The sequence below is a fragment of the Crotalus tigris genome, unplaced genomic scaffold (genome assembly GCF_016545835.1).
Source record: "Crotalus tigris isolate CLP2741 ecotype Arizona unplaced genomic scaffold, ASM1654583v1 scf7180000017551.9496454, whole genome shotgun sequence".
Classification (NCBI taxonomy): domain Eukaryota; kingdom Metazoa; phylum Chordata; class Lepidosauria; order Squamata; family Viperidae; genus Crotalus; species Crotalus tigris.
The window spans coordinates 8500174-8526970 of record NW_024096469.1 but is presented as its reverse complement, the minus strand read 5'-3'; the positions used below and the strand labels follow the sequence as shown (position 1 = coordinate 8526970).

At 41.2% G+C, this 26797-nt stretch overlaps 3 protein-coding genes across 7 annotated transcripts in view; 2 read left to right on the top strand and 1 right to left on the bottom strand.

Annotated features, from left to right (window-relative positions):
- Window positions 1-100: 100 nt before the first annotated feature.
- NDUFAF8 (NADH:ubiquinone oxidoreductase complex assembly factor 8) lies at window positions 101-6086 on the bottom strand. The gene is made up of 3 exons (XM_039346394.1): window positions 5853-6086; window positions 3335-3445; window positions 101-1802 (listed from the first exon to the last, which is right to left on the bottom strand). The coding sequence occupies exons 1-3, from the start codon at window positions 5931-5933 to the stop codon at window positions 1779-1781; spliced, it is 216 nt and encodes a 71-aa protein (XP_039202328.1). The 5' UTR covers window positions 5934-6086; the 3' UTR covers window positions 101-1778.
- A 172-nt stretch (window positions 6087-6258) lies between these two features.
- On the top strand, window positions 6259-16353 carry TEPSIN (TEPSIN adaptor related protein complex 4 accessory protein). Of its 2 annotated transcripts, XM_039346373.1 has the most exons (13): window positions 6259-6368; window positions 7401-7473; window positions 7840-7931; window positions 8070-8163; window positions 9288-9355; window positions 9469-9547; window positions 10198-10263; window positions 10825-11028; window positions 11902-12073; window positions 12431-12544; window positions 13819-13897; window positions 14453-14587; window positions 15779-16353. In XM_039346373.1, the coding sequence occupies exons 1-13, from the start codon at window positions 6324-6326 to the stop codon at window positions 16307-16309; spliced, it is 1752 nt and encodes a 583-aa protein (XP_039202307.1). In that variant the 5' UTR covers window positions 6259-6323; the 3' UTR covers window positions 16310-16353. The 2 variants fall into 2 exon arrangements, with proteins under 2 accessions (XP_039202307.1, XP_039202316.1); XM_039346382.1 differs by lacking the exons at window positions 6259-6368; window positions 8070-8163 and having other exon boundaries at window positions 7842-7931.
- A 6126-nt stretch (window positions 16354-22479) lies between these two features.
- The window catches only part of CEP131 (centrosomal protein 131), a 35499-nt gene continuing 31181 nt past the window's right edge, over window positions 22480-26797 (top strand). For all 4 annotated transcript variants that reach the window (XM_039346362.1, XM_039346343.1, XM_039346353.1 and 1 more), the window contains exons 1-2: window positions 22480-22730; window positions 25649-25845. In XM_039346362.1, coding sequence (XP_039202296.1) covers window positions 25666-25845 — 180 coding nt within the window. In that variant the 5' untranslated portion in view covers window positions 22480-22730; window positions 25649-25665. The remainder of the gene's footprint in view (window positions 22731-25648; window positions 25846-26797) is intronic.

Genomic DNA, 26797 nt, shown 5'->3' with positions numbered 1-26797 from the left:
CTTACTGGTGTACACCGCTTATGGAAAGTGCTTGCACTTAAAGCGGTATATAAGTCTCATAAATAAATAAATAAATAAACAAAACCAGCTCACTACTGTATTACAGAGCTTCAAGTAATCTTATTAATCACCCTGATGACATACATACTGGGCTTGTTCCCAGCTAGAGTACAATCCAATTATTTTCAGAGACATGGTCATAATAAACTGACAGATTTGTAAAAAATACTGATATATGATATTTAATACTTTCATAAACTTTTTTTTTCTTTCCTAGCATTTTTCTCACAAAGGCAGTGTTCCTTCTCCCCTCCCATTTTCCCCCCAGATCAACTAATGTTGGTCCATTGGTTGCGACAGGAATTGACCAATGAACCAGCTTGTTGCCTGAGCTTGACAATATGGGCTGAGAGTGACTGGCCCAAGATCAGCCAGCTGGCTTTCATGCTTAGACGGGACTAGAATTCACGGTTTCCTGCTTTCCAGCCTGGGGCCTTAATCATTAGACCAGTGGTTCTCAACCTATGGGTCGCAACCCCATTTGGGGTCGATCGACCATTTTTCGGGGGTCGCCAAAGAAGGCGATCCGCCATTTTCTCCCCTCCGCTGCACATGCGGCCGCCGCCATGCATGCGCACCGCACATGGGGCGCTGCCGCACATGCGTGCCACGCGTGGGGGCGCCACCGCGCATGCGCAGAACGTTTGTGTGACGGGGGTTGCCGTCACACAAATGTTGAGAACCACTGCATTAGACCAAACTGCTTCCATTTAATATTTTCACAAACATGCATTAATACAAAGATAAACGTTTGTGTTTTGTGACCAAAGTTGCATTCTAGAAACCTACCTAATTGATATTTGACTCTAGAGCTGAACAGAGTTTGACAAATCCCCAAGGCGTTTTAGGAGCATTAACGTGGAAGCTTAGCATTCCTAGCCAACCAAGTACAGCTCTGCCCCAATCTTCATATTGTTACTAGTCAGATTTTGAGCCGTTCTGTGGAACCTTGGCACATATACACAAACACATTTTGGTCCTTAGGCAATTTCACTGATTAGATTCCTCCCCCCGAAAGCATTAGTGAGGAAATTCATATTCAGAAGGGAAATCAAATATTCAGAGTTGCAAATATCAGGATTTTTCTATATACCATAACTGGATATTTTTGGGTAAATGACCAATGACTGTTAGGGAGTTGGCCACTCTGGGCTTTCTTTGCCCCAGTTTTTCAGGAGCTGGAATTAGCAATATAAAGTAGCTTAAGCAAGATCTACAGAGTATCTTATTTTATTCCTGTAAATAAGAAGGGAATTAGTAAATCCTCAGGGCCAAATTGGTACAAGTACCTAATTTAACAGACACTCCACTGATAGGAGAAGGCCACTGGTATATTAATGTCATATTTTACCAAAGGGAACCTGACATATTTGCTAATAGAAATTCTAACATTACAAAAATCTGAATTAAATGGTATTTATGTACTTTCTGGCTTTATACTTCTTGGTCTTGAGCTTTGCCTCTTGCCACTCCGAGAAATTACACTGCTCATCCCATGTTTAAATTAAACCTCCCCCCACACTGAGTCTTACATTTTAAAAAAAAAAGTTTTCCAGAATGTGCTTATAGTACACACATGCATAAATTGAAAAGCCATTAGTTCTTGGCACATTGGGAAATATTCCATTTTTGAATCTCAGTACACAACAGATGGAAATTTTCTTTATTCTTCGTGCTGAAAACAAGTATAAATCCCAGATTTGCCATCAGTATCCATTTCAAGTCTTTACATTCCTTTTTGCCTGCAAAGAAAAGTCAGTTTTCTTAGAAAAAATATTAAGAATTATGTAAATATATTTCTATCAACATATCATGTGGCATAAGGCCAATGAGATTTTGAAATGGGTCAGTTGTCTGCTATCCCTCTTATAATTATAATCCTTCTAGTTAATGTGCAAAGCAAATGTGGGACAGGGTAGTTCACGACTTAACAACCATTCAAAGTTATAATGGCATTGAAAAAAGTGACTTATGACCAGTTTTCACACTTGGAACCGTTGCAGCAGCTCCCTAGTCATGTGATCAAAATTGGGATGTTTGGCAACTGGCATGTATTTGGGACAGTTGCAGTATTCTGGGGTCATATAACCTTCCCAGCTGGCTTCCGACAAGCAAAGTCAATGGGGGGAAATCAGATTCATTTAACTGCAGTGATTTGCTTAACAATTGTAGCAAAAACAATGTAAAATGGGGCACAACTCACTTAAAAACTGTCTTGCTTAGCAATGGTGGTTGTATATCTAAATACACAGATTCTCTTCACTTCCATATTAAGGGGGATAAGCTTGTCCCAAAGAAAGACAGTATTTTAGTAGTTTCTTTCAGAAGTTTCTTTGGTCAAACTCTTTGTAAGCTATAACTAAACGAACAAAATCCCCCGATAGCAGTTTCAGATAAGTAAGTTTCAGTGAAGTCCACATGTTTCTGTCAGGTAATGTGGTTACCAACCCTTGAATTTCAAATACTGGTAGTCCTCAACTTACAGCCATTCATTTAGTGACTGAAGCCATGGCACTGAAAAAAGTGACATGACAGTTTTTCACATTCATGACCATTGCAGCATCCCCGAAGTCATGTGATCAAAATCTGGATGCTTGGCAACTGACATGTATTTATGATGGTTGCAGTGTCCCGGGGGTCACATGATCATCTTTTACAACCTGACAAGCAAAGTCAAAGTCAAGGGGGAACTAACTTAACATCTGCAGTGATTCACCTAACAATTGTGCCAAGAAAGGTCATTAAATGGGTCAATTGTGGTCATAAGCCGAGGACTGCCTGTATAAACAGATGCCTTCTTACAAGTACTAAGTTTTGGGACACTCTGAAAGGTAACGTCCCCCCCAAAAGACTATTTCTTCTGCCAAAGATACAGAAACAAGCCTAAAAGCTGTAAAAATGGACAACAGACAAGAAAGAACAATTCAGTGTGGTAGTCCTGAAAGCAAAGCAAAGCTCTAGCAGCTGTTGATGACATTTACTACTGTACTTCCTTTCAATTTGTAGGTGCTATAAATTATTTGCAGCAAATGTGATCCTCTATTTTTATAAGAGGGAATGGAGAGAACTTTAATGTCCTTATGCCTGTAAAATTAGGATTATTTCCATGATTCCTGGATCAGCTCTCTAGATTTCCAGCTACCAAAAAAATAGAAAAAAGGGCAACAGTACATTTTTTATGTGCCTCTGTATTTATAGCATGTTTTGCTCCTAACAGGCTCCCAAATGAAAAGTTAAACCATGTGAAATGAAAAACAAAATGCAAACAACTTACAGCCTCTGTGAAGCAATCCATCAGCATTGCAAATTCCTTGGCACATACATCCTTTTTCAAGTTTCCATGTTCAGTAGTATTGGAAGCCATACATTTGCCATAAACTGAGGCCTGTAAATATCAGCTCTAATTAGATGCAAACTGTGCAAGGCACATTCAAACTCTGGTAAACCCTAAGCAAGTTTTATCTTTGTAGGTCTTCATTGCAGTAAACACCCACATGCTTAAGAATACAAACAATACTTAAGAATATACAGAGACCTATATTCTTTAATGTCACAAGGAATTAGTCAAGTAAATACATATGTAATAAATATTATCTCAATTTTAGGATATATGGAATTTTACTGTTGCCTATGAGTTTTTTGTTTGTAGCTTAAAATATTTTCATAAACAACAAACATTTAATAGTCCCTAGGCACTGTGTTTATGAGATATCATAATAATGTACTATTCTGGGTGTGTATTTGGTTTTTCCAATTTGTTCCACTTTGGCTTTTAAGCCATGTAGAGCAGGGGTGTCAAACTACCGGCCCATGGGCCAGATGTCTCACACAAAACTGCATCCACTCCATTGCTGGCAATGGGGAAAAAGTCACAATATATTGCGACACGTCACGCGATGTTACGAGTTTGACACCCCTGACCTAGAGATTTCTAACCACTGCCAAACTTTACTCAAACAAATAGGATTAACTCATACCAATCTGTCTTATTCAGATCTTACAAGACAGTTCATCCTGGTAGCAAAGACAAACTCTGCAGTGCTCTCCCTTTAAAAAAAGGAATACATATAAATACATGCCTGCATGCAACAGTCCAGAAATGGACAGGATCCTGAACAGACAGCAGTCATACCTTGAAGGACTGACTGACTGACTGAATGACTGACTGTCTCTCTCTCTCTCTATCACACACACACACACACACACACAAACACACACTTATTTACATGTAATGACTTTAAGCTCCTCACAATCCATAAAAAAGCCGATAAAACAAAAATACCCTTCCCTTTAGGTTCCAGACCATCTTGGGCCAATGTTTACAGGAATAGTAAGCTCTTCGTGACCCTCTGGAAGGTTAAGAGTAGGAATCTCTCAGATAGGAGGCTATTCCACTGTGGTGTATCTTTGAGGTCCAATCAGCTGACAACATTTAAGAGAGTGAATCTGGACTTGACCCACCGTAACCTAGTGGGATGGGCAGAGAGAGGCAGTTCTGCCAATAACCGAGCTTTGGGCCATAAACAGTATGTTAAAGATGATGATAACCAGCACTTTAAATTGCATCCAGAAAGCAACTTGGAGCTACTGCAGCTGGCACAACCGTAATGTTGATCAGGTACAGGGCACCCAAAACTGTGTTTCCCTGCATTCCTAACCAGTTGCAACTTCCAAATGGTCTTCAAGTGCAGCCCTATATAAAGTGTTTTGCAGTAATCCAAATGGGAGGTGACTAAGGTATGAATGAGTGCAATTGGTGCACAAGATTAATTTGTGTAAAGTCCCCCCCCCAAACACAGCTGCCACCTTCTCTTCCAGGAGGGCCCCTAAATGTTACCCCATCCAGAGTCAGAAATGTCAACTCTGGTCCAGTGGGGGAGACACAAAGACCCACAACCGCTCTGTCTTGCTAGGGTTGAGTCGCAGCCGGCTCCTCCCCATCCAGGATCTTACAGCTTCTAGGCACTAAGTCACCATCTGAACAGCATCACTTGCTTGGCATGGAAGAGAAGTATAGCTGGGTATGAACTGATGAGCCCAAACCCTCTGCAGCTTAAATTTATACGTCAATGTTTTTCAAACTTGTCAACTTTAAGATGTGGTGGACTTCAACTCCCAGAATTCCCCAGACACTATGGGGAGGTCTGGAACTCCATAGCTGGGGAATTCTGGAAGCTGAAGTCCACACATCTCAAAGTTGACAAATTTGAAAAACACCAATATAGATGTTAAATAGGAGGTGATCAAAACTACCTAAAACTCTTTTCTCTCTTCCCGCCAGAGGAGCTTGACCCATCTAGCTTCTTTCCTATTATATTATATTGTAATAATAATAATAATAATAAAGTTGGAAGGGACCTTGGAGGTCATCTAGTCCAATCCCCTGCTCAGGCAGGAAACCCTACACCATTTCAGACAAATGGCTGTCCAGTCTCTTCTTAAAAACTTCCAGTGTTGGCGCATTCACCGCTTCTGGAGGCAGGTTGTTCCACTGGTTAATTGTTCTAACTGTCAGGAAGTTTCTCTTTAGTTCTAGGTTGCTTCTCTCGATTCGTTTCCATCCATTGCTTCAGGCGCCTTGGAAAATATTATATTATATTATACATTATATTACATTATAAATTTAATTAATTATTACGGTGGTGTGCCATCAAGCCATTTTCGAGTCCTAGCGACCACACAAGCAGATTTTCTCCAGGACGGTTTCTCCCTAAATGCTAAGTGGGTGCCGGAGACGGTGACTCTTGCTGCCCCTGCAATCGGGGATGTTCAGCCCCTTCCGTGCCCCCTACCTGCTCCCCACAACTCGCCAACAGCTCAGGGAAGCGTTGCACCCTCGCTCGGACGCGTTCCCAGACTGCTCGACTGGACATAGCCGGAAGGAGTAAAAATCAGCCTCCTTAGCTACCGGCTGGACGCGGCCATCAGCAGGGCCATCTTCTGCGAAGCAGCACTTTTCAACCGCCCTTCACCACGGTCCCGGAGCCGGGCCTCAAACATGACCCCGTTTCCCGATTGGGAGACGGCTTCACGCTCCTTCTCCCCTGATTGGGTCCCGTTCCGCACCAGAAGCTTCCGATTGGATGGGAAATGGAAAGGTGCGGGTCTTGGCTCTCGCCGTTCGCTGGCGACGTCCGATGACGACAGAGACAGCTGTCTGTTGAAGTACGTGATTGGCTGGTTCGAGGTAAGGTCGCCGTTCGATTGGAGTATCTGGCTCCCGGAAGGCGGATTGAAGCGTGTGGCTGGATCCGGAAATCACCATGGCGGCTGTACCTCTGCGAGATCGTTTGAGTTTCTTGACTCGGGTAGCGTGACTAATATGATATTGCGTAGGGACGGGGTGTCTGGGGATTTAGAGTATTAATTTACCCTAAAATCTCTGCGGGAGGGTGGAGGTCAAGAAGTCAGATGAAGTTATGATTTTTTTCTAGAGATGTATTAGATGCTTCAGTTCTTTTGACAGCTTTACACTTCAGCAATATAAGGCAGAGAAGAAAATAAATGTCGTTTATTTTATCAATGCAAAGTGTAGACTTGGAGCTTGTACGTTGCATGCTGTGCAACTGAAAAGGCTTGCAGAATCATTTCCCATATAGGCTTGTTTGCTTTCAATAACATCAGGCTACTACCGGTAGCCAGATAGTAAGTTCAGCAAGGCACAACTAACATTAAAGTTCCACTTAGCACTGCAAACATTGGATGACACTTACTTGTAAAAAGAGATGTTACCAGCTGCCTCAAAAGTTACCAGTGATAACTTCAAGAGATGTCACAGCCAGTGTGCAGAGAAGTCACATTGTATTAGGTTGCTTGAAATTAAGTAATCATTTAAGCATCTGGAAGCAAAGGAGATAATTTTTCTTCCAACTGTGTTTGGAGGCATGTTTTATTGCAGGTTCCAATCTGGGTTGATCACCAGGACCAGAGGTGTACAGGGTTTTTTTCCCTGGTGATCAACTCAAATTGGATCCTACAGGGTTTTGTGGGGTTTTTTGCCCTTTTTGGGCAGAAAAAGTACAAGTTTCATTCTTTTATTATACCAACTAAAATTAAAGACTTGTAAAACATAAAAGACTTTTTTCTACAATCGGGGTATGCCATATTCTATTACAAAGTATGAGCTCATATTAGATATTAATGCTCTGCCTTATTCATGGATTAGTATCAGGGAATGAAAAGATCTTGATGGTACTATTAGCCTACCTATATTTTCTCATTGCTATTTCTCTTTTTAATTTCTATTGCCTCATAGTGCCATTGATTGTTGATACTAACCATTATACATCAGGAAGAATCCAAAGTGACTTTTCTTTGTATCTGTGTGTTCTTTTCATCAGTTACCCACTCTAATCAAAGGCACCTCAGATGATGAAGTTCCATGCCCAGGCTATCTGCTTGAAGAGATTGCCAGTATCCTTTGATCTTTAGAACAGTCGTATCATTTCTGTGTGATCTATTCTTGAAATCATTTTAGTTATATAGTACTCACTTTTGTTAATAGCAAAAATGTATGGCTATAACAAAGCCTAATATATTTAATGATCTGGAATCTTCCAACAGATTGGGAGAGTAGTACAGTAACTATATTTGTTTTCAGTTGTATCCCCCCATCTCCTTAATTCCATACCTATATATTGAAAATCCACTGTATTAAAAAAAATCTTATTCTAGCAACCCAAGAAATTTAGGACTTGGGAGAGAGACCACAAATGTTTGAGCGATTGTTGTCTGTCAGTTCCTTTATTTTGATAACTCTTTAACATGACAAACTTCCAGAGATCTCCCATGAATCAACAGGAAGCAGTCACTGTCTTATTGAATACCTCCTCAATCGTCTTCAGAACAACTCATGCCACATCAAGCTGAAGGTAAAAAAAGTGGTTTGAAAGAATGTGGCCAAAGCCCACATCCACACTGGAGCAGATATCCTTAATTTTGAAATAAAAACAAAGATTTATACTTTTAAATCTGTTTTCACAATCCCAACTTAGCTTCTGCATTCTTAGGTGCTTAAGATCCTGCTCTATATGTGCACCCATGGCTCGTCACCTTTCCTTCTGCAGCTTAAGAGGAATTCTTCATTCATTCAGGAAGCCATAGGTAGGTCAGAGATTCGAATAAGAATAACCACATCTTCCTAATAATAGCTATATAATATCCATTCAGCACCTGTATGATCTCAGTAGACTTTATAGCAAACTTGTAAAAACAGCAGCATGGTTAATGTTATTGTCAAATATTACAACTGAAGGGTTTGATACTGAGAAAAGATTGGTTTGCCTAAAGCTAGTTAGCAAGTTTGGATCAGAAAATGGCTTCTTGATTCACTGCTGAAATATAACTATTAGTTATATAAGGGAATAAGTCCCACTGATCACCTGGGTTAGGCATACATGGAAAAATGCTCCTTGACACTACACTAGAAGCAAATGGGAGAACACAATTTGCCTCTCTCCAACTCTTGTAATCAGTAGTCCACAAGGGGAACAGAACTGTCATTGTGCTATCAATTCTAAATTATCTTACCCTGTCAGGAATACTGCTCCAATAAAACAAACATTTTGAATTATTTTAATTTTTCAGATAGGTTGAAGGTGTTGCTCCTAGTGGACTTTGATGTTTGATGTCTCTCTTGCTCTCTTTTTCTATTTCTTATGGCATAGGGAAGAGGGGGATGGAGATGGATTGGCAACTATTTCTGGGTATTGTAGTTCCTGCACACATTTGCATGCATAAAACCTCATTTATTCTGCATCAATATGAAAGTCACAAGTGATCTTTATTATATCACTCTTTTTGATTGTGGTACTAGGATCCATGGTGGCGCAGTGGTTAGAATGCAGTATTGCAGGCTAACTCTGCCCACTGCCAGGAGTTTGATCCTGACTTGCTCAAGATTGACTCAACTTCCCATCCTTCAGTAAAATAAGGACCCAGATTGTTGGGGCTAATATGCTGACATTGTAAACTGCTTAGAGAGTGCACTATGAAGCAGTAGATAAGTCCATGTGCTATTGCTATTACTTTCTCTGTCAGGGGCATGTTTTGTACTAGTTGTATGCAACTTGTTGTATAGGGTATTTTTCATTGCCTGCAAAACAGACTCAGCTGCTTTGGTTGATGCAGTTGTTGTTTTTAGGAGTCTATAAGGAGTGAAACCTATGCAGGGCACGCAAGGATTCTGCTCTTTCACTGCCTCACCATCTCTCTCCTTTGCCTTGTAGGATTCACAGGGCCTCCTGATCCTCTCCATGGCAACAGCTTGTATCAGAAAGTGCGGATGACTGCACAGGTGAGTGACAAGACCCAGTTGTGAGATCTGGATTCTCTGAAAGCCTACCATATAGAAGGGCTTTCTGCATGGCCGTTCATCACATTGCCTTTTGCTTGCCTCTCTCCTTGTAGGACCTGGCAGGTACTTTATTTTCAGATGTGCTGTTGCCTCAGTGTGTTACTCGCCCACCTAAAGAACTGCCTTCAGCAGGTAAACCAATAGTGCGAAGATAAAACTGTAGTGCCTGTATAGATCCCCTGCATTACCTTTTTTAATTAAAAAATATGTAATTTTATTTTCCTTTTTCTTCCTTTTTCCTCCTTTCCTTCCATGCTAAGGTGAACATGATTTCCTGGGCCTGAATAACAGAGGGAAGAGAATATTACCTTTGAGAATGATACTGTCCAATTACTTCTGGTCTGGGGGTGTTGAACCATCTATTTTGTCTCTTTCAAATATTCTGGAGTAAAGCCACACATTAGAACCATAGCAGAATTATAATTCTAGGCCAAATTATTGGGGTAAGGTGAGAGCAATTTCACTGTAAAGCCACTTACAGCAAAGCTTCAGCTGAATTGAAGGAACAGGAAAGCCAGCTGGGTGACTTTGGGCCAGTCCCTCGTTCTCAGCCCAACCCACCTCACAAGGCGGGTGTTGTAGGGAAAATCGAAGGAGGGAGGAGTATTAGATATATTTGCTGCCTTGAGTTATTTATAAAAATAATGGTAGGATAAAAAAGAATAAAACTATTTTCATCTGATGCGGATAAAGTGGAGAAAAGCGTGTGAGCTGCCTGCAGCAGCACCGTGCTGGATTCAGTCTTCTTTTGTAAAGTTCTTTTCATGTCTCTCTCTTCCTAGGTATGGGAAATAGGTCTAGCCCCCATGGCTCTCTCGAAGGCTTTGGTTTTGAAAAGAACAGCTCTGGTAAGCATTGGGTTCAGGAGCTGAAGGGACATGACTTCTACAATACCCCCAGGTCCTTGGTCAAGAACCCTCTGCCTGCCTCCTAGTCTTCTGCTTCTTCTACCTTGCCTGCAGAACTTTGCTATTCATCATATTCAGAACCTTTCCTCTCCTGATTCGTAGCAAGGATCCGGCAGTACTGCTGGAGCTCAAAGCCACTCTGAGCACTAAAGCAAGTTGAGCTGTTCAGAAGAAATCAGTTGAATAAATTCCCAGAGCTCTTGCGATTTCACCTGAAAATTCTGTAGTTTGGAAGGACATAAATTTGTTTTGTTATGGAGCAGTTAACATATGCCAATGCAGGTCTAGCAATATAGGACCTAATCTCAATATAGGACCTAATCTTCTTATTTTGGACTCTGTGACTTAGCCCTTCTCTTTTCTGAACAAATGGATGCAAATTCATGGCCACTGGAAGTTATTTCTTGTGTCTGGCGTTTTTCTCCCTTATAGTTAACTTCCCTAATGTAACACGACATACACTGAATCTGTATAAATGGTTTCCTTTTATTGCTTTTCCAGTATCCCCTGGCAAAAGTCTGCTGGCTACCATCCAGAAGGCAGCTGAGGTGGTTGCCAATGTGGTGCTCCCTGGTCAGGAACTCACCTGTCCCCCTCAGAGGGAGCTGGCGGACAATGTCTACGAGCCAGTGATGGCACCTTTTCCTGGCACAAGCCCTGCCTTGCTCACTAAGCCACCGGCAACCCTAGCCAAGAAGAAGCGAGGTAGCAGACATCTTCCATTCAGTATACGTTAAACCTTTTTATATCTGGCTGGTTTTGAGAGGGAAAAAAAAAGGTATGCATGTAGTCCTTGACTTATGACCAAAATTGAGCCCAACATTTCTATTGCCAAGCGAAACAGTTGTTAAGTGAGTTTTGCCCCATTTTACAACCTTTCTTGCCACAGTTGTTTAGTAACACGGTTAAGTGAATCTGGCTTCCGCCCTGACTTTGCTTAGCAGAAGGTCAGAAAAGGTGACCACATGGAAGAAATATGAACCAGTTGCCAAGTGTCTGAATTCTGACCACGTGACCATGGAGATACTGCAATGGTTACAAGTGTGAAAAATGGTCGTAAGGTTTTTTTTTTTCAGTGCCATTGTATCTTCCAACGGTCACTAAATAAACTGTTGTAAGTCAAGGATTACCTGTAGAGAATTAAGTGCAGAGAGCGGGCCATGTACGTTCCCCAACTAAGTGCTCCTTGGCGGAGGCCCAAGTCAACATCCACACATTTTCCAGTGTTTTGTAATACTTTTGAACTAATTTCTTTGTATTTTGTTTGGGCAATGAGGGCAATGTCAACTGTTTTGGATTTTTTTTAATGCCATAATTATAGTCGTAGGTTGCCTTGGATTCAGAGGTTTTTCTGGTTGGCCCTGCTCACTTTCTAAGTAGCACCCCACTAACATTCGGCAGCCCTTTGTCCTTGAAGTGTAGGGAATGTTGTTGGACATATTTCCTAAGCTCAAACCAAACTTGGCCAATTGCTTATAGATTTTGAGACATAGCAATAGTGATGAACGAATGCCATTCCTGGCTTTTAATGAAGTCATTCAGTCTGATTACCTGATTCCTTTGCAAATTCTCTCACAGTGAACCATCAACCTGGGCAAGCAGGAGGTGGGTGGGAGGAACTGGACACGGGGCTCAGCTCCCAGAATTCCTTCCAAGAGAATAGCGACCTGAGCAGAACTTCGGAATCTGGCAGCAAAGCAGATAGTGATAATCATTCCAGCGCCCTGGAGCCAGGCAGTGCTGCCGACAGGTAAGAGAGAAATTGGGAGAGCTAATGGCTGGGCCTAGGCCAAGTGGAGAATAGCCAAAAAAAGGGCTGATTTTTTTTATTTGGACTGGGGAGAGTCTTGACTACAGAGCTCACTGGAGAACTTAGGGCTAATTATTATCTCTCAGCCCAGTGCCACCCAGATTGTGGTGGTGTTGGTGGTGACAAAATGAAGGAAGATACCCCTTTCCCCCCCTTAAGCTTCCAGAGGAAAAGCATGTTATGCAATTAATACACACATGTTCACAATGTGGGGGTCCAGTTGGAAGGCAGGATCTCTTGTGAGGCGGAGGAAGGGAAGGAAAAGAAGTCTCAACATTAATTTTTCCCCATTGTTAGGATGGAAGCGGAAAACCTGAATGATTGTCTTCAAGAAATGAGTCTTGTCACTGGATTAACCAGGGGTTCCAAAGTCTTCCTGACTCGTGAGGAAACCCAGCACTTCATCAAAGAGTAAGAACCCCACATTCTCTCCATGTCCCCAAATAGGGCTTATCCCTGTTCATTCCCATTTTTTCTGCATTACTGGATGGCGTATGGCATCCATATACTTACCTTTATCTTTCAACAACTTTGCATCAAGTTTTGTAAATTGTTGCAACTTAGTCCTTGTTTTCAGGGCTAAGAACTAAGGCTGAAGCAGAGAATCCCAACGAACACCGTCCTCTGTTTATTAGAAGTACAGTGTCATGGTTCCAATAGATGAGACCAGTAAAAACAGAACTTCAAGGCAAGAGGTTTCCTTAAAGAACATATTGATTGGCTACAAAGTATTGGCACAGTCAGAAGTGAAACCAAGACTGAAGTTCCCTTCCAAAGGTTACAATGTTACAAAGTTGTCTATATGTCATAGATCACATTCCCCAATAAACTACTTTGGCGGGCTTTCTAACGGAAGGCTCAGCCCGCCAAAACCCAGGCAGCAATGACCTTGGTCCCGACAGGACAATTTATTGTTTAGTCTAACCTTAAAATCACTCATCCCCCCTCCCAGTACTGTGGCAACCGAAAATGAAGCAGAAATGGCTTCAGCCAAGATCGTTGCAGTGTTGTCATATAGGCAATCCTCAACTTACAACCACAACTGAGCCCAAAATTTATGTTGCTAAGTGAAACATTCGTTAAGTGGGTTTTGCCCCATTTTGCAATTTTTCTTGCCACCTTTGTAAAGTGAATCATTGCAGTTGTTAAATTATTAACACCGTTGTTAAATGAATCTGATTTCCCCATTGACTTTGCTTGTGAGGAAATTGCAAAAGGTGATCACATGACCCCCGGGACACTGTGACCATCATAAATGTGAGTCAGTTGTCAAGCATCTGAATGTAAATCACGTTACCAAGAGGGTGCTGCAACAGTCATCAGTGTGAAAAACGGTCATAAGTCACTTTTTTCAGTGCCGTTGTAACTAAGCGAACGGTTTTAAGTCAAGGACTGCCTGTACAAAAATTGAGTAACTCCCATCTTGGCACCTCATAATGACGTCTCTCCTCGCTTTGTCCTGCCTGATGTTCATATGAAGTGGATGAGAGAAACTTCAACTGAACAGAGTGCCTTTCTTTCTGAAACATCTCTGCTGGCTGGGTAAAACTGTCACAAACAGCATCAGATCCCCAAGCATTTTGCACAGCATTGCTTGTGGATCTCCAGAGATCTGGGAGAAAGCGGCTGGCATTCTTCCTTGCCTCACAAAATTGTTCCCTTCTCGCGCTTCTTGGGCTCCACAGGTGCGGACTGCTGAACTGTGAAGTCGTCTTGGCCCTGCTTAACCGAACCTTGAAGGACCCCAGCGAGGGCATCTGTATGGTGAGGAAACTCCTAGGAAACTATCTACTTCAGCAGGTTGCATTAAATCTATCTTCAGTTTGGCAGATGAGCATTGTTTTCTGAAACTGCAGCCATTTAGCTAGAAGTTGGAGGTTTTTGCAGCTGTCTCCTTTGGGGCTAAGGGCAAGGATAGGATTTCTTTCTTACCAGTGTAAGAATTTTACCAGTATGCACATACTAGCGTAACGGGGAGCAACAGCTGCCTGGGCTTATTCATTTTTAGGGCAACTTGTTAAGGAAAGGCTCTGACTTGAGTTCCTCATAGCAAGTCTCTTAATACTTTCACAACAGGTGGCAGCACCTGTCCATCTTTAGCTGATTTCTGAAATTAAGCAATTAAGCTGATCTCAAAATTCAATACTTAAAACGTTACTGTACAGTGCTAAGGCTTGCAGACTGGACTGAAATAAAAAAATAAATAAATCTCAGACGGCAGTAGTGAACTCCCTCTTCTCTGCCATTGTGGCTATATATTTTTGAACATACCAACCATTTCTCTCCCTAACCATATGCCTTTTTCCCCTTCTTCCACAGAGAGCAATGTGTGCCATCTCTTCCCTTATGTGTTCTGACTTGCTCTCCCAGGATCATATCTTTGCTGTTACACAGCAACACTTGCAGGAGCTTAGTGAAGGGAGCCCGGGGTGCGTAGCCAACAAAGCAACAAAGGTAAATCCTGTTTTTGAAATGTCCACTTTCTAGAAAACCAGGCCATCTAGCAAAGGCTGCGTGTCCCTTGTACTTTGGCATTATGTGGCATTTCTGCATTCTGAAAAGGTCTGTGTGGGTTGGCATAGTGTGTGGATTGCGTGTATGCCTTTGTTTTGACTCTGCAGCTTTTCGGGGGGGGGGGTAAGGAACAAAGTAAAAAGCCAATCTGATCCACTGGACCAGCTGAGTTGTAGTCTTGCCTCAGGCACAGAAGCCAGAGTGATAGCCTTGGGCCAGTCACTGTCTCTCAGCTCTAGGAAGAAGGCAAGGGCAAACTGCTTTGGAAAATGTTGCCAAAAGCAGCAGAGATTCACTCATGTATCCACCAGGAGTCAAGATTGACTTGAAGGCAAAGGAACAAAAAAATCTGAATATTTTGTATCTCTCTCTCAATATTTAATGTACTCTAGGAGACTTTGCTTTGGAGGCGCTTGTATCCTAGAGATAGTTTTGCTCGTATAGCTAATACATGTTAGCTTTAATAGAAGCAATAGCATTCACTGCAAATGATGCTCTGAGTTTCAGAACCCCCCCTCGACTAGGGTATCATAGACAGTGCTTGCCTCTCAATTAGTAAAATGAGAGCATTTAGTGCTGTAGCTTGGTTGCAACTAAACAGGAATGGATTTCATATTCTCTGGATGGGAATCCATTAATACATGCCACTTTCCAAGCTAGATGTTCAAACTGAAAATAAAATAATGCTTGTCTTAAAGGAAATCAACCCTGATTGTTGTTTGGAAGGACAGATACTGAAGCTGAAGCTCAAATACTTTGGCTACCTAATGAGAAGAGAGGACTCATTGGAAAAGGCCTTGATGTTGAGAAAGACATAAGGCAAAAGGAGATGGTTAGATAGTGTCATAGACGCAGTGAAAATGAATATAGGCAAACTCTGGGAGACAGTAGAGGACAGGGGAGCCTGGCATGCTGTGGTCCATTGGGTTGCGAAGAGTCAGACGTGGCTTAGCGATTGAACAACAACAACAAAATACTATGCTGAGTGAACACAAATCCAGTGTGGGAAGGTTTCTCTCTGAGCTCCTTGAATGTGGTTGCCTTCTTAAGTGTTAGGAAGAAGCTCTTCTTCCCTACTGCCCTTGTTGTTCTTGTCGAGTTCTTTTTTTCTCTTCTATCCCACTTAAACAGATATTGCGTCAGTTCGAAGCCCTCTGCCGAAGCCATTCCACTCCCAAGAATCCACCGCCGGTTGCTGCCTCCTGTTTCTCTGCCAAGACCACCTTGGAGCATGCTGACGACCTGCTGACAAATACGGTGCCCTTCTCAGAAGACTCCTTCCTGAAGCCCATTAACCTGTCACTGCAGCCCTCCCAAGCCCCTAAGCTCATCACCAGTAACATGTTCCCACCAGCAGCACAGATGCCAGAATCTCTGTCCTGTGGCCAATTGGATGTCCTGCCACCTGATCTCAGTCAGCAGAGGGCAGAAGGCAGACTGCCAGACTCTGACCTCCAAGAAGAAAGGCCCCCAAGGGGTGATCCAGATGGTACCGTTTCTTTATTTGCTGGCATGGAACTGTTTGCACCTTCAAGCCTGGCACTAGCAGCATCTGTGCAGGATTGCATTTCTCCAGCGCCACACACAGCATCTTGCCCTGGGATTACTAGGGATAGCGAGGACAACCAGCAACTGTCCGCTTTTTCCTTCCTTCACGTATAGCGCTTCCCTGGTTGGGGGGGGGAAATAAATGAGCCACAAACCAACTCTCTTTCTAGCTCTTTTCAATAGGCTGGGGGGGGGGTCTTCTTATGGGATACGTAATTGCTCTAGTTAGGGACTGCTGAGCCTCAGTACAGGTAGTCCTCAACTTAAAACTGTTCGCTTAGTGACTGTTCAAAGTTACAACGGCACTGAAAAAAATGACTTATGACCTTTTTTACAGTCTTTGCAGCATCACGATCACGTGATCAGAATTCAGCTTGCTTGGCAACTGATTCATATTTATGACGGTCGCAGTGTCCCAGGGTCATGTGATCCCCTTTTGCCACCTTCTGACAAGCAAAGTCAACGGGGAAGCCAGATTCACTTAACAGCCGGGTTAGTAATTTATCAACTGCAGTGATTCACTTAACAACTGTGGCAAGAAAGGTTGTAAAATGGGGCAAAACTCAACAGACGTCTCACTTAGCAGCAGAAATTCTGGGCTCAATTGTGGTCGTAAGTTGAGGACTACCTGTAGTTTGTCTGACCTTACTAGAAATTTTATGATCTTTATTCTTGACGGATCAGGAGGGGGGGGAAGCTGGTTTCTTGTCACTCTATTCTGAAAACAGTTAAGGTTGATATGTCCCACTAATTTATATTCTTACTGAATCATCTGTGAGAATGAGAGAAGACTTGAATCCTACCTGCTGTCTCTTATTTGATTGCAACATAATTTCTAGTCCTCATGAATTGAGACGGGAGGAAAGAATCATATGTGATTATTACTAATTATAAATATTCTTCCCACAACTTTTTCTATAAAAAGTATCATTTCCTCCACCATTATTAGTATATAACAGTGTTTCAACCTATATAGACCCTGGTCTGTCTTTTATCTGCTAAGATTGCTCAATCAACTAATAAATAGTAAAACCAATTACCTGAATAAGAGTAATTAACCAGACCATTCATTCCTACTTCCCCAAACCCATAAATACCCAGACACCATCTACACAACAAAGACAAGCCAACAGACATATTGAAGGACAATTAAGATTGACTTTTTACAGAGGCACCCACTAGAACCAACAGGAACACAAAGACACACACACACACACACACACACCTCTCAAGCCCACAACAATGGGGTTTTTTTTTACAATGGCCTGTAGAATCAAATGTGTTTCTAAAACCTGATACTAGAATCCTTGTCCAAAACTGTGTTATCATATGACATAGCAAGACAGCAAGATTTAAAGGGCTACCGGTCATGCAAAATATTTTTTTTTATAAAAAGTGGGGTACTCTGAATAAATTTTGCTTCTTCTCTGGAGGTCTTGCATTCATTTCTTATTTATGGGTTCTTAGATTAAAATTTTCCCAATGCTGAACAAGACAGTTGTTAAATGAGGTCTTCCCCATTTTATGACTTTTCTTGCTACACTGCAATTTAACAATTAGTTAATTAGTTAGTAACATAGTTGTTAAGTCAATCTGGCTTCCCCATTGACTTTGATTGTCAGATGGTCACAAAAGATGACCACATGACCCTGGGACACTGCAACCATCATAAATACATACCAATTGCCAAGCATCTGAATTTTGATCATGTGACCACAGGAAAGCTGCAACGGTCATGTGAAAAATAGTAATAAGTCACTTTTTTCAGTGTTGTTGTAACTGAGTGGTCACTAAATGAATGGTTATAAGTTGAAGACTACATGTTGTTGGTTGATATGTCTATGGAAAATAGATGATCATGACACTGAGGCAGCTGACCTTTATATAGAAAAATTAGTCGTGACAATTTTGCCGGTTGCATCAAGGAATTAATTCCCCAGTAGTTGTCATTAGTTATTTGAGGAAAAAACAGTGGGTTTCTGAGAACAGTTTCTGTAACTGTGGTGTTGCCATGGATTTTTGATGGCTGTGCAATCTGCCTAGACATATTCTGAAATCAAGGATTTGGGGACTTCAGTTCACACCAGAAATGAATTTAGTCTTTATTTTTCAAAATAATCTAGTCTACACAGAGGCCAGTAATCCTCTATTTGCTGCCTTAAGTGGTTCCTGAACAAAACAAAGTTTTATGATTGAGTTCTGTTTGAAGCTGAAAAGCATTTCAGAACATAGTATGTTTGGGATCTCTCTCTTTCTCTTTAGTGATTCAGTAACATGGTCAATCTGGCAATAAATCACATACAAATAGAGCATTTTTGAGGTTTTCGTCAGTAACACATCTGTACTTTGCCTAGCAATCTGGTTTCAAGAATTGCCATGTTACATGGGATGTTTATTTTAAGTCAGAAGCAATTCAGTTTTTAGAAAATGCCTCTTAAACTATCAAGCAAGCAAGTCTGAATCCAAGGAGTTGTATTACATAGAGGAAGATTTGTTTGTTTTCACTTGTATGGTTTTTAAAAACATACTTTTTTGTCTGTGAGGAAATTATATTGTGCTGATATATTGTGGAATGTCCTGCAAACCTATCTTTCTCCTACTACAGCACGCTGATTGGAGGATGTTTTTCCTATTGACTTATGATGTGCAAATCAGAAAGGACAGCAAAGCAGAGAAATCCATCAATTATTTTGCTCATCATCTGCTGCACACACATCAGGAAGGGTGATTTAATACTTAAATTCCCCTTAATGCAGGGGTGTCAAACTCGCAACGTCATGTGACATGTCGTGTCATATCACTTTTTTTCCATTGCCAGCAATGGGGTGGGTGCTGTTTCGGCATGATGCCTCCAGCCCATGGGCCGGCAGTTTGACACCCCTGCCTTAATGCCAATCAAACATTCTAACTTTTTACTGTAGGAAGAATTTGCATTGCCTATCATTGTGAAACAGATTCAACTAAAAATCTTATTTTGTAAATTGACCAGGATTTACTAGGAGCATTTAAACTCCTTAATTATTATCAGTATTGGAATATGCTTCATATAATCCTAAATATTTAAAATGAAGTACAGGTAGTCCTCAAACTTAGAAGAGTTCATTTGGTGACCCTTCAAAGTTACAACAACACTGAAAAAAGTGACTTATGACTGTTTTTCACACTTAACAACCTTGGTAGCTTCTCCATGGTCACAAGATCAAAGTTCAGGTACTTGGCAACTGGCTCATATTTATGACGGTTGCAGTGTCCTGGGGTTATGTTATCAGCTTTTGTGACCTTGTGACAAGCAACGTCAATGGGGAAGCCAGATTCACTTAACAATGGTGTTACTAACTTAACTACTACAGTGATTCACTTAGCAGCTGTGGCAAGGTCGCATAATGGGGCAAAACTCACTTAACAAATGTTTCATTTAGCAACATAAATATTGGGCTCAATTGTCATAATTCAAGGACTACCTGTAGTTAGTCTTGAAGCCAACATACCAAGTATTAAAGCTCGACTTTAATCCTGGACAAGGATTCTAGTATCAGGTTTTAGAAACACATTTGATTCTACAGGCCATTGTAAAAAAAAACCCATTGTTGTGGGTTTGAGAGGTTTGTGTGTGTGTGTGTGTCTTTGTGTTCCTGTTCGTTCTAGTGGGTGCCTCTGTAAAAGGTCAATCTTAATTGTCCTTCAATATGTCTGTTGGCTTGTCTTTGTTGTGTAGATGGTGTCTGGGTATTTATGGGTTTGGGGAAGTAGGAATGAATGGTCTGGTTAATTACTCTTATTCAGGTAATTGGTTTTACTATTTATTAGTTGATTGAGCAATCTTAGCAGATCTTTGTTAAAATGTACCTATTTGATTGCAACATAATTTCTAGTCCTCATGAATTGAGACGGGAGGAAAGAATCATATGTGATTATTACTAATTATAAATATTCTTCCCACAACTTTTTCTATAAAAAGTATCATTTCCTCCACCATTATTAGTATATAACAGTGTTTCAACCTATATAGACCCTGGTCTGTCTTTTAACTCCCTTCCCTCTCCTTCTCTGGGATTTCCTTCTATTGCTATTTTTTTCTTTATTAATGGGCAGCAGATAAACCACTGGCATCTTCCCAACATTGGCCTTGGTTGTGCTTCTTTTTTCTCCAGACCCTTCAGGCTCTGTGAAGAAAATTCCTTCTTTTATTTGTCTACTTTATATAGCTGTGGCTCTTCCAAACCCACACATCCCTCCTCCATCTGTTTCAAGGTTGCAGCTTTCATAAGCAATTTTGCCATGCTGACACTGGGCCAAGCCTCAAATTGGAGGAGAGCAAAACAGGCCAGGTGCCTGCAATTTTCTCAGCAGCCTGTTCTTCCACACCCTGTTGTGACTGGGTAATGGGTTCCCGTCTTTACCCAAAGATAAACCACTTTTATCCAATTTGGGATAATTTACACAGGTTTGGGAAGCACTGCCTTCCACATTAGATGTTAATATGGAATGACAAACATTATTGCATGTATTTGCAAGCATTTTTGAATTATGTTTCAAAAACATGGAGCTTATCACAAGAATGGATTTTGGATGATAGAGATTTTCTTTTTATAGGATAGATTTTATGATCAAAATATATGTTCATTATCTTGTATCTTGAGGGTGAGTTTATATTCCTCATATGCAATATGTCTTGGTTATTTTTTTTTTTTTTTTTTTTTTTAGTGTTTGGTGTCTTTTTTTCTCTTTGCTGTAACACTCGTTTGGATTTTTTGCAACCCAGATCTGATAGCCTCTGGTTAACTCTTAGATATGCTACTTCAGTGAAAAGTAACCCAGCACAAACCCAATTTGACTAAAATTGCAGAACACTTCATTTTTCTGTAGTTGAATCCTACCTATCATTTTAGGTGGTTGTTTTTTGTTTGTTTTTTTGCTCTGCAGTGTCACCATGTATTTTCCCTACAACTACTTCTTGTGAGCCTTAGTGCAATTTGTTGGTATTTTGGATCCTAGTTACAGGCATCTTCATATTGGTGGCTAACGAACAAATGGTTACTGCAAACACATGACATGTATTTCGTTATTTCCAGCATGGTTGGTTGTATGGCTGCTGAAATCCTTTGTGAAGGATTTTTTTTTTTTTTTGCAATTCACAGTACAGTATCAATCACTGATGCAGGCACTGCTGTGTAGAGAAAGAGAATATTTCGATATTATATTGCCACAACTGTGACTGGGTAACATAAATTCCTAGACTCTAGAGAAATGGTTGAAGTCAGGATAGCAGAACAGCAGATAGCAGAACAGATAAAGCACCAAGTGTTGTCTTTACTCATGTGCTCCTATCAAAACCAGAAAGTACAGTTTGAATCATATTTATGTTTCGCCATTATGTTTACCTTACGCCGATTTCTGTGGAACTTAGGCTACAATTCGCAGCCCTCGCGATCGTCTTCGAATAACTTTGCGTTTCTTACGCACTTCCTTGCCCTTCAACACTTTGTTTGCCATTACGACTAAGTCCATTGCGAAATAAAAAACCGGGTGAGGCAATGGGTAGCAAAGCCGGTTTAGTTACTCAATTCGATTATTAGGACCCAGCCACGTAGTTTCGGTGGACCGCTCAATACCACGAGACCATTGGGGATGGGGAAGAGGCGCCAGCATGCCTACGGGGTGTTATGGCGCCCCATCCCCCTCTACAGTACCTGGCTGGGGGAAGAGTTTTCTTTGAAGCGCGCTTCCACTAATATTCCTTCTCAAAGGCTAACGTAGCAAAGGGGCGGATATGCAAGAACACCGCGGAGGATTCACTATTTCTCGCCGCCCACTCCATAACCAGGGCTCGGAACAAGCGCTCGGCTCGCCCCGGAGATTTGCAAGCTAAAAGCAGCCAGAAGCGTTCCGGGCGGGAGAAAGGGCGGTCTTTAGGCAAAGCTCCTCCTTTGCACGAGCTTTCGGCTCGCACCGCTGCTTCTCCCCCCACCCCACGCCTGCCCATCACCCTGTCCTCCTTGCGCTGTCAACCAAGCTCTGGCAACTGAAGGACACGGAGATTAGCCGATGAGGAGGCCGCGTCCCCCAAAGCGGGCCAATAAGAGCATCCAGGAGGGGCGGGAAGCTCAGCCAGAGTCAGTGCGCCTGCGGATGGTTGCTAGCGGCGCTTCCCCCCGCCCGTCTCACTTTTGTTGTGGCTCGGAGGGAGGGAGGGAGGAGGGAGGGAGGTCTTGGCACCAGCGACGGGGAGCTTTCGCCCCCTTCCCCTTTTTGGTTTTGGTGGACCGGGGGTGGGGCTTGGGGAGAAGAGGAGGGGGGAGGAGGAATGACCCCCTTTTGGCGGAGAGCCTCCTCAAGGTGCCGCTTGCTCGGGAGGAGGAGGAGGAGGAGAAGCTGCCCTGTGTGAGGACGGCTCTTTCGGATGTGGGGTCCGAGCTAAACGAGGAGCCCTCTCCCCACTTTTCCTTCAAAACTCGAGAGAAAGATAAAGCGGCCCTCCGTCTCCTGAACCTCCCCGCAAAGGTCCGGAGGGAGGAACCTCGCGTGTCCATCTGAGGTAAGGGAAGAGATTGGGGAGGGGGGTGCAAGGGGAAGGACACAAGAGATTTTCCCCTTCCTAAATTCCCCCTCTCTGTGATATGGAGGGGGAGCCATCCGGCTTCCCCATTGGGGGAGAGGGAGGGGGTTCCCCACTTTTTTTCCCGTCTCCTGCAACGTCTCCTTGTTCGGCGAAGCTTTGCAGAGCTTTCCTTTGCAAGGCTAGTTCTTAAAGGGACCCAAGATGCATAAGGGCTCTTTGCTTCCCCCCCCCCATGATTAGACAAAAGTGTTCTTAAAAGAGGAACGGGTATGTTATCGGCTCCTGCCTTATATAATATTATATATATTATAATATGTAATGTATTATATTATATATATAAAATATAAAGAAAAATAGAAATAAGAGTAAGAGCTTCTGCCTTACTTTTCCAATCTGTTTTCCCTTGCCTCTTTTCAGCGTTTTGAGGAATTCAGAAAGTTAAAAAAGCGGTTGCTCGCTTCTTTTTTGTTGGTGTCCCCAAAGGCCATGTCAAAGACATGCCTTTTGCCTCCTTGACTCAACACTTGAAAGATTGCTAAATTTATTTGTGCAGAGCTTTATGAATCATACCGTACACCATGCATGTGGTCAAGTGGACTATGATCTGTGATCATTTTTGTAATAAATGTATTCGTTTTAAAAATGCTATTAATGTTCTTCTGCAAAAGAATGGGAAATTAATACCAGTTGATAGTCCTCAAGATTAGAATATTCAAGAATCTATATGTTTAAGTACAGCATTGGCTTCCATGTTATTTTTTTTTTTTAAAAGTATTTTAAGAGTCCCATGTCTTTTCTTTGAAGCCCTATGCTTTTATTTTTCTGTCCCAACAGGCATGAATTATTTTGCCAAATTAAAATAACACATAAAGTACATCCTTTCAATGCTTTGCTACATTTAATGTAGCAGTTTTCTCATTTAGCGACCAGGTCAGAAGTGATATGGTCACTAAGTGAACACATAACAGTGAGAAAGAGACATTACTCTTGCTCCAGTATGCATTGTCAGGTGCACAAATTTGGGCATAAGTGTGTGTGCTTGTCCAAAAATCTTAGGTTGCAAAAATCCAGATGCCCATCATATGGCAGCAAATAGTTTTTGCAACTTAGATCTAGTAAACATAATATTGCTTGATGTGTGGTTTTCACACTTGATGTAATTGGTATTACAGAACCAACCACAGTAATAATAAATTTTCTTTGTAGATTAATATATGTATAGGGGCTGAATCTATGTTTATGCATTTGTGAAATTTCAAGGATGATTTATTTTTTCTGGTACATACAATATGTGTTTCAAAGACAGATTTAAGTGTATGAGATTGTCTTGTTTGAAATCACTCATCTGAAAAGTTTAAACTTTAAAGGCTACACTATTCTGGTGGCAAATATGTTAGAAGAAGAAATAGTTTTAACTGTGTAATCTCTGTGTGGGATGAAAAAAATTCTTTTGATATTTGAAGTACTTTTTACGCATTTTTATCAGATAAATGATATAGTATGTCAAATTCATTCTATATTTCTTTATCCCATAAAGTGTGTAAAAGTACCTCAAATATCAAATGCAAGAAAGAATATTTGTAATTTGCTTATTTGTAATTTTAATGCTATCTTTAAAACATAGTGGGATTTCATTGTCATTGATACAATTACAATTAGGTGACAGTGAATGTCTGAAGTTTCCTTACAGTGCACGCTGTTTATATTTTTTAGCTAATTGAAAGTTTAGGGCAGTTAATATGGATAGATGTTGTTATTTTTTTTAAAAAAAGTATAACCTCTAAATAAAATTAGAAGCATATCTTTCAAAAAATGTAAACATGCCCCCAGAATAGCTGAACTAAAAGAAAAAACACTTAGGATTGTAACTAATCTTTTTTCTGTTGAATCATTCCCAGAGGGAATAATTTTGAGGAAAGACATAGTGGGCTAGAACGAAGGGAATGAAGGGGTGGCAGAGCTGAAGTTATTAAATGTGAAATCTTTTTTCCCTCTGATATTTCTCTTTTAAGCTCCGAAGTGGGATAAACAGCATCTCTCTAAAGTCTGAACAGATTGCTTGCAATAAATAAAAAACAGTTTGAGATTAATTCATGAGAGCTGGTGTTCAGTACAAACGCTTGCATAATTTTAAGTCTGATACTATAACCTCTCTTTTGAAAAGCAGTTTTGGCATAAAGATAGTCAGTTCCCTTTAATTATAGATTTTTCAGATAATTGGAACTGTCAGGCAGAAGGAATAGCTGCTGAGGTAGTACTGTACTTATCTAATTTGTATTCTTTAGAATTCTGACACAAGAAAAGATTAATCTCTTTGAACAAGGATGATTTGCTTAGCATTGGATGAGTGAACTTCAGTGCAAAACTGGTGACCTTATATTCCAACATTCAGGTTTTATTTTGTGAGTTTTACTAAACAAATAAATCTGATTCTGGTAACTATTTTCTTTTTTCACCTTTGTCCACTGAAAATTACCTTGATGGAACTTTTTGTCTGCAAAGAACTAGGTGCAAAATCCACGTTTGTTTCCCTTTACAATTAGGAAAACAAAACATTTTGCCAATCATACTTTCTGCTGTATTGCAACAAATTAAGAATGAATTGCCTCCAGCAAAATGCCCATGCTTTATTGAGGTTGACCTTTAGATATTGGGATTAGTCACCCCTGTATGGATTTAGCAAATGGTTAATATAATTCAAAGGGAGAGAATTTGATGTTGCCACCTTGCACATTTTTATTACTAACTCTCATTAGACGCAGCTAGTATGACCAGTGCAAGAGATTTTAGTAATTCCAAAGCATGTGGAAGTTATTATTACAATGTTGAATAATGCACATGGAATAAGCAAGACATATGGATCAATTTATTCATTATTTTCCCTTTATTTACAGAGCTTCTCTAATTCAAAATGAAGAGTGCCCGTGGCAGCAGTTCTTCCTTTCAGGGAAATGGTGTCAATGGTGTAGACCTCATTCTTACAGGACTGCCTATGCAAGTGCTTCAGCGCCCTAGCAGTGCCTCCCCAGGCAAACACATTGCTCGTTCCATTTCTGTCATTACTGAAAACAAACCCAAGAGGAATATCCTGGTGAGTACTGATGTTGTAACAAGCTTTCTTCCAAAGCTTATGGTTTATATTCATTTCACTCCTAGTGAATAGATTTGCTTTAAATGTAACCTTTAACTTCTATCGATGTACAAAGTAATAATGTGCCTTCAATTTGTCTGGATGAAGAGCCTTGTGCCCTGTGATTCTTTTGGTCAAATCAGAGAGAGAGAGAGAGAGAGACGAGCCAGTGGTATAGCAGATAAGAGGTTGGACTAGCAGTGGAGAAACCCAGATTCTCTTCACTCTCAACCACAGAAGCTCACTATGTAACTTTGGGCCAGTCATTATCCCAGCCCAACCTACGTCTCTAGTTGTGTTTTTGTGCTGAAAAAGGAGGGACCACTATACACCTTGCTTTGTATAAGGTTTGGAGCTAGCAAATGAAAGGCAGGATGTACATCTAACAAAAAGAACAATAGTTGCCCTGACAAAATACTTCACCTTATCTAGAAACATCCCTTTTCTCTCTTATCTCTGTCATAAAAGGCAAAAGAAGCTTCTGCATCCCTTTTGCAAATGCTGGAGAATGTGGAGAAAGCATTGCCCTCCGATCTTTGCTTAGGTTTTCCCAGCACTAATCAGAACCAGGAGATGCTTCCCTGCAGGGGTTTTACACACAGGGAAGTTCCTGCTTTTTGCAAATTCTAGAGGATGCTGAGGGAATTCTGTGAAATAGAAAAAGGTGAAGTGTTGTTGCTCTTTTCTGTTAAGATGCAAGAAGGCCACCTTTCACAAAACACTTTGAAGAGGGTGCTTTCCTCAAATCTTCCTTGAAGTGAATACTCCTTCAGAGAAAGGGCAAAGCCCTGAATCCTGGACAGTCTAGTTTGCAAATGTTTTTCAAGGGCAGAAACTTAAAAGCTTAATAATCATTTATCTGTCTTATCTATCTTTATCTTATCCCTTCTTCCCCTCCCTCAAGAGGCAAAGC

Bases quoted from the DNA above. Each gene is read 5' to 3' on its own strand.
- TEPSIN (XM_039346373.1), top strand. From the start codon at position 6,324: ATGGCGGCTGTACCTCTGCGAGATCGTTTGAGTTTCTTGACTCGG. The intron at 12,545-13,818 runs GTAAGAACCCCA...TGGGCTCCACAG, and splicing joins ACCCAGCACTTCATCAAAGA to GTGCGGACTGCTGAACTGTG. The intron at 13,898-14,452 runs GTGAGGAAACTC...CTTCTTCCACAG, and splicing joins CCAGCGAGGGCATCTGTATG to AGAGCAATGTGTGCCATCTC.
- NDUFAF8 (XM_039346394.1), bottom strand. From the start codon at position 5,933: ATGTCCAGTCGAGCAGTCTGGGAACGCGTCCGAGCGAGGGTGCAACGC. The intron at 3,446-5,852 runs GTAGGGGGCACG...TGATATTTACAG, and splicing joins TGGCGAGTTGTGGGGAGCAG to GCCTCAGTTTATGGCAAATG. The intron at 1,803-3,334 runs GTAAGTTGTTTG...TTTTCTTTGCAG, and splicing joins TGGATTGCTTCACAGAGGCT to GCAAAAAGGAATGTAAAGAC.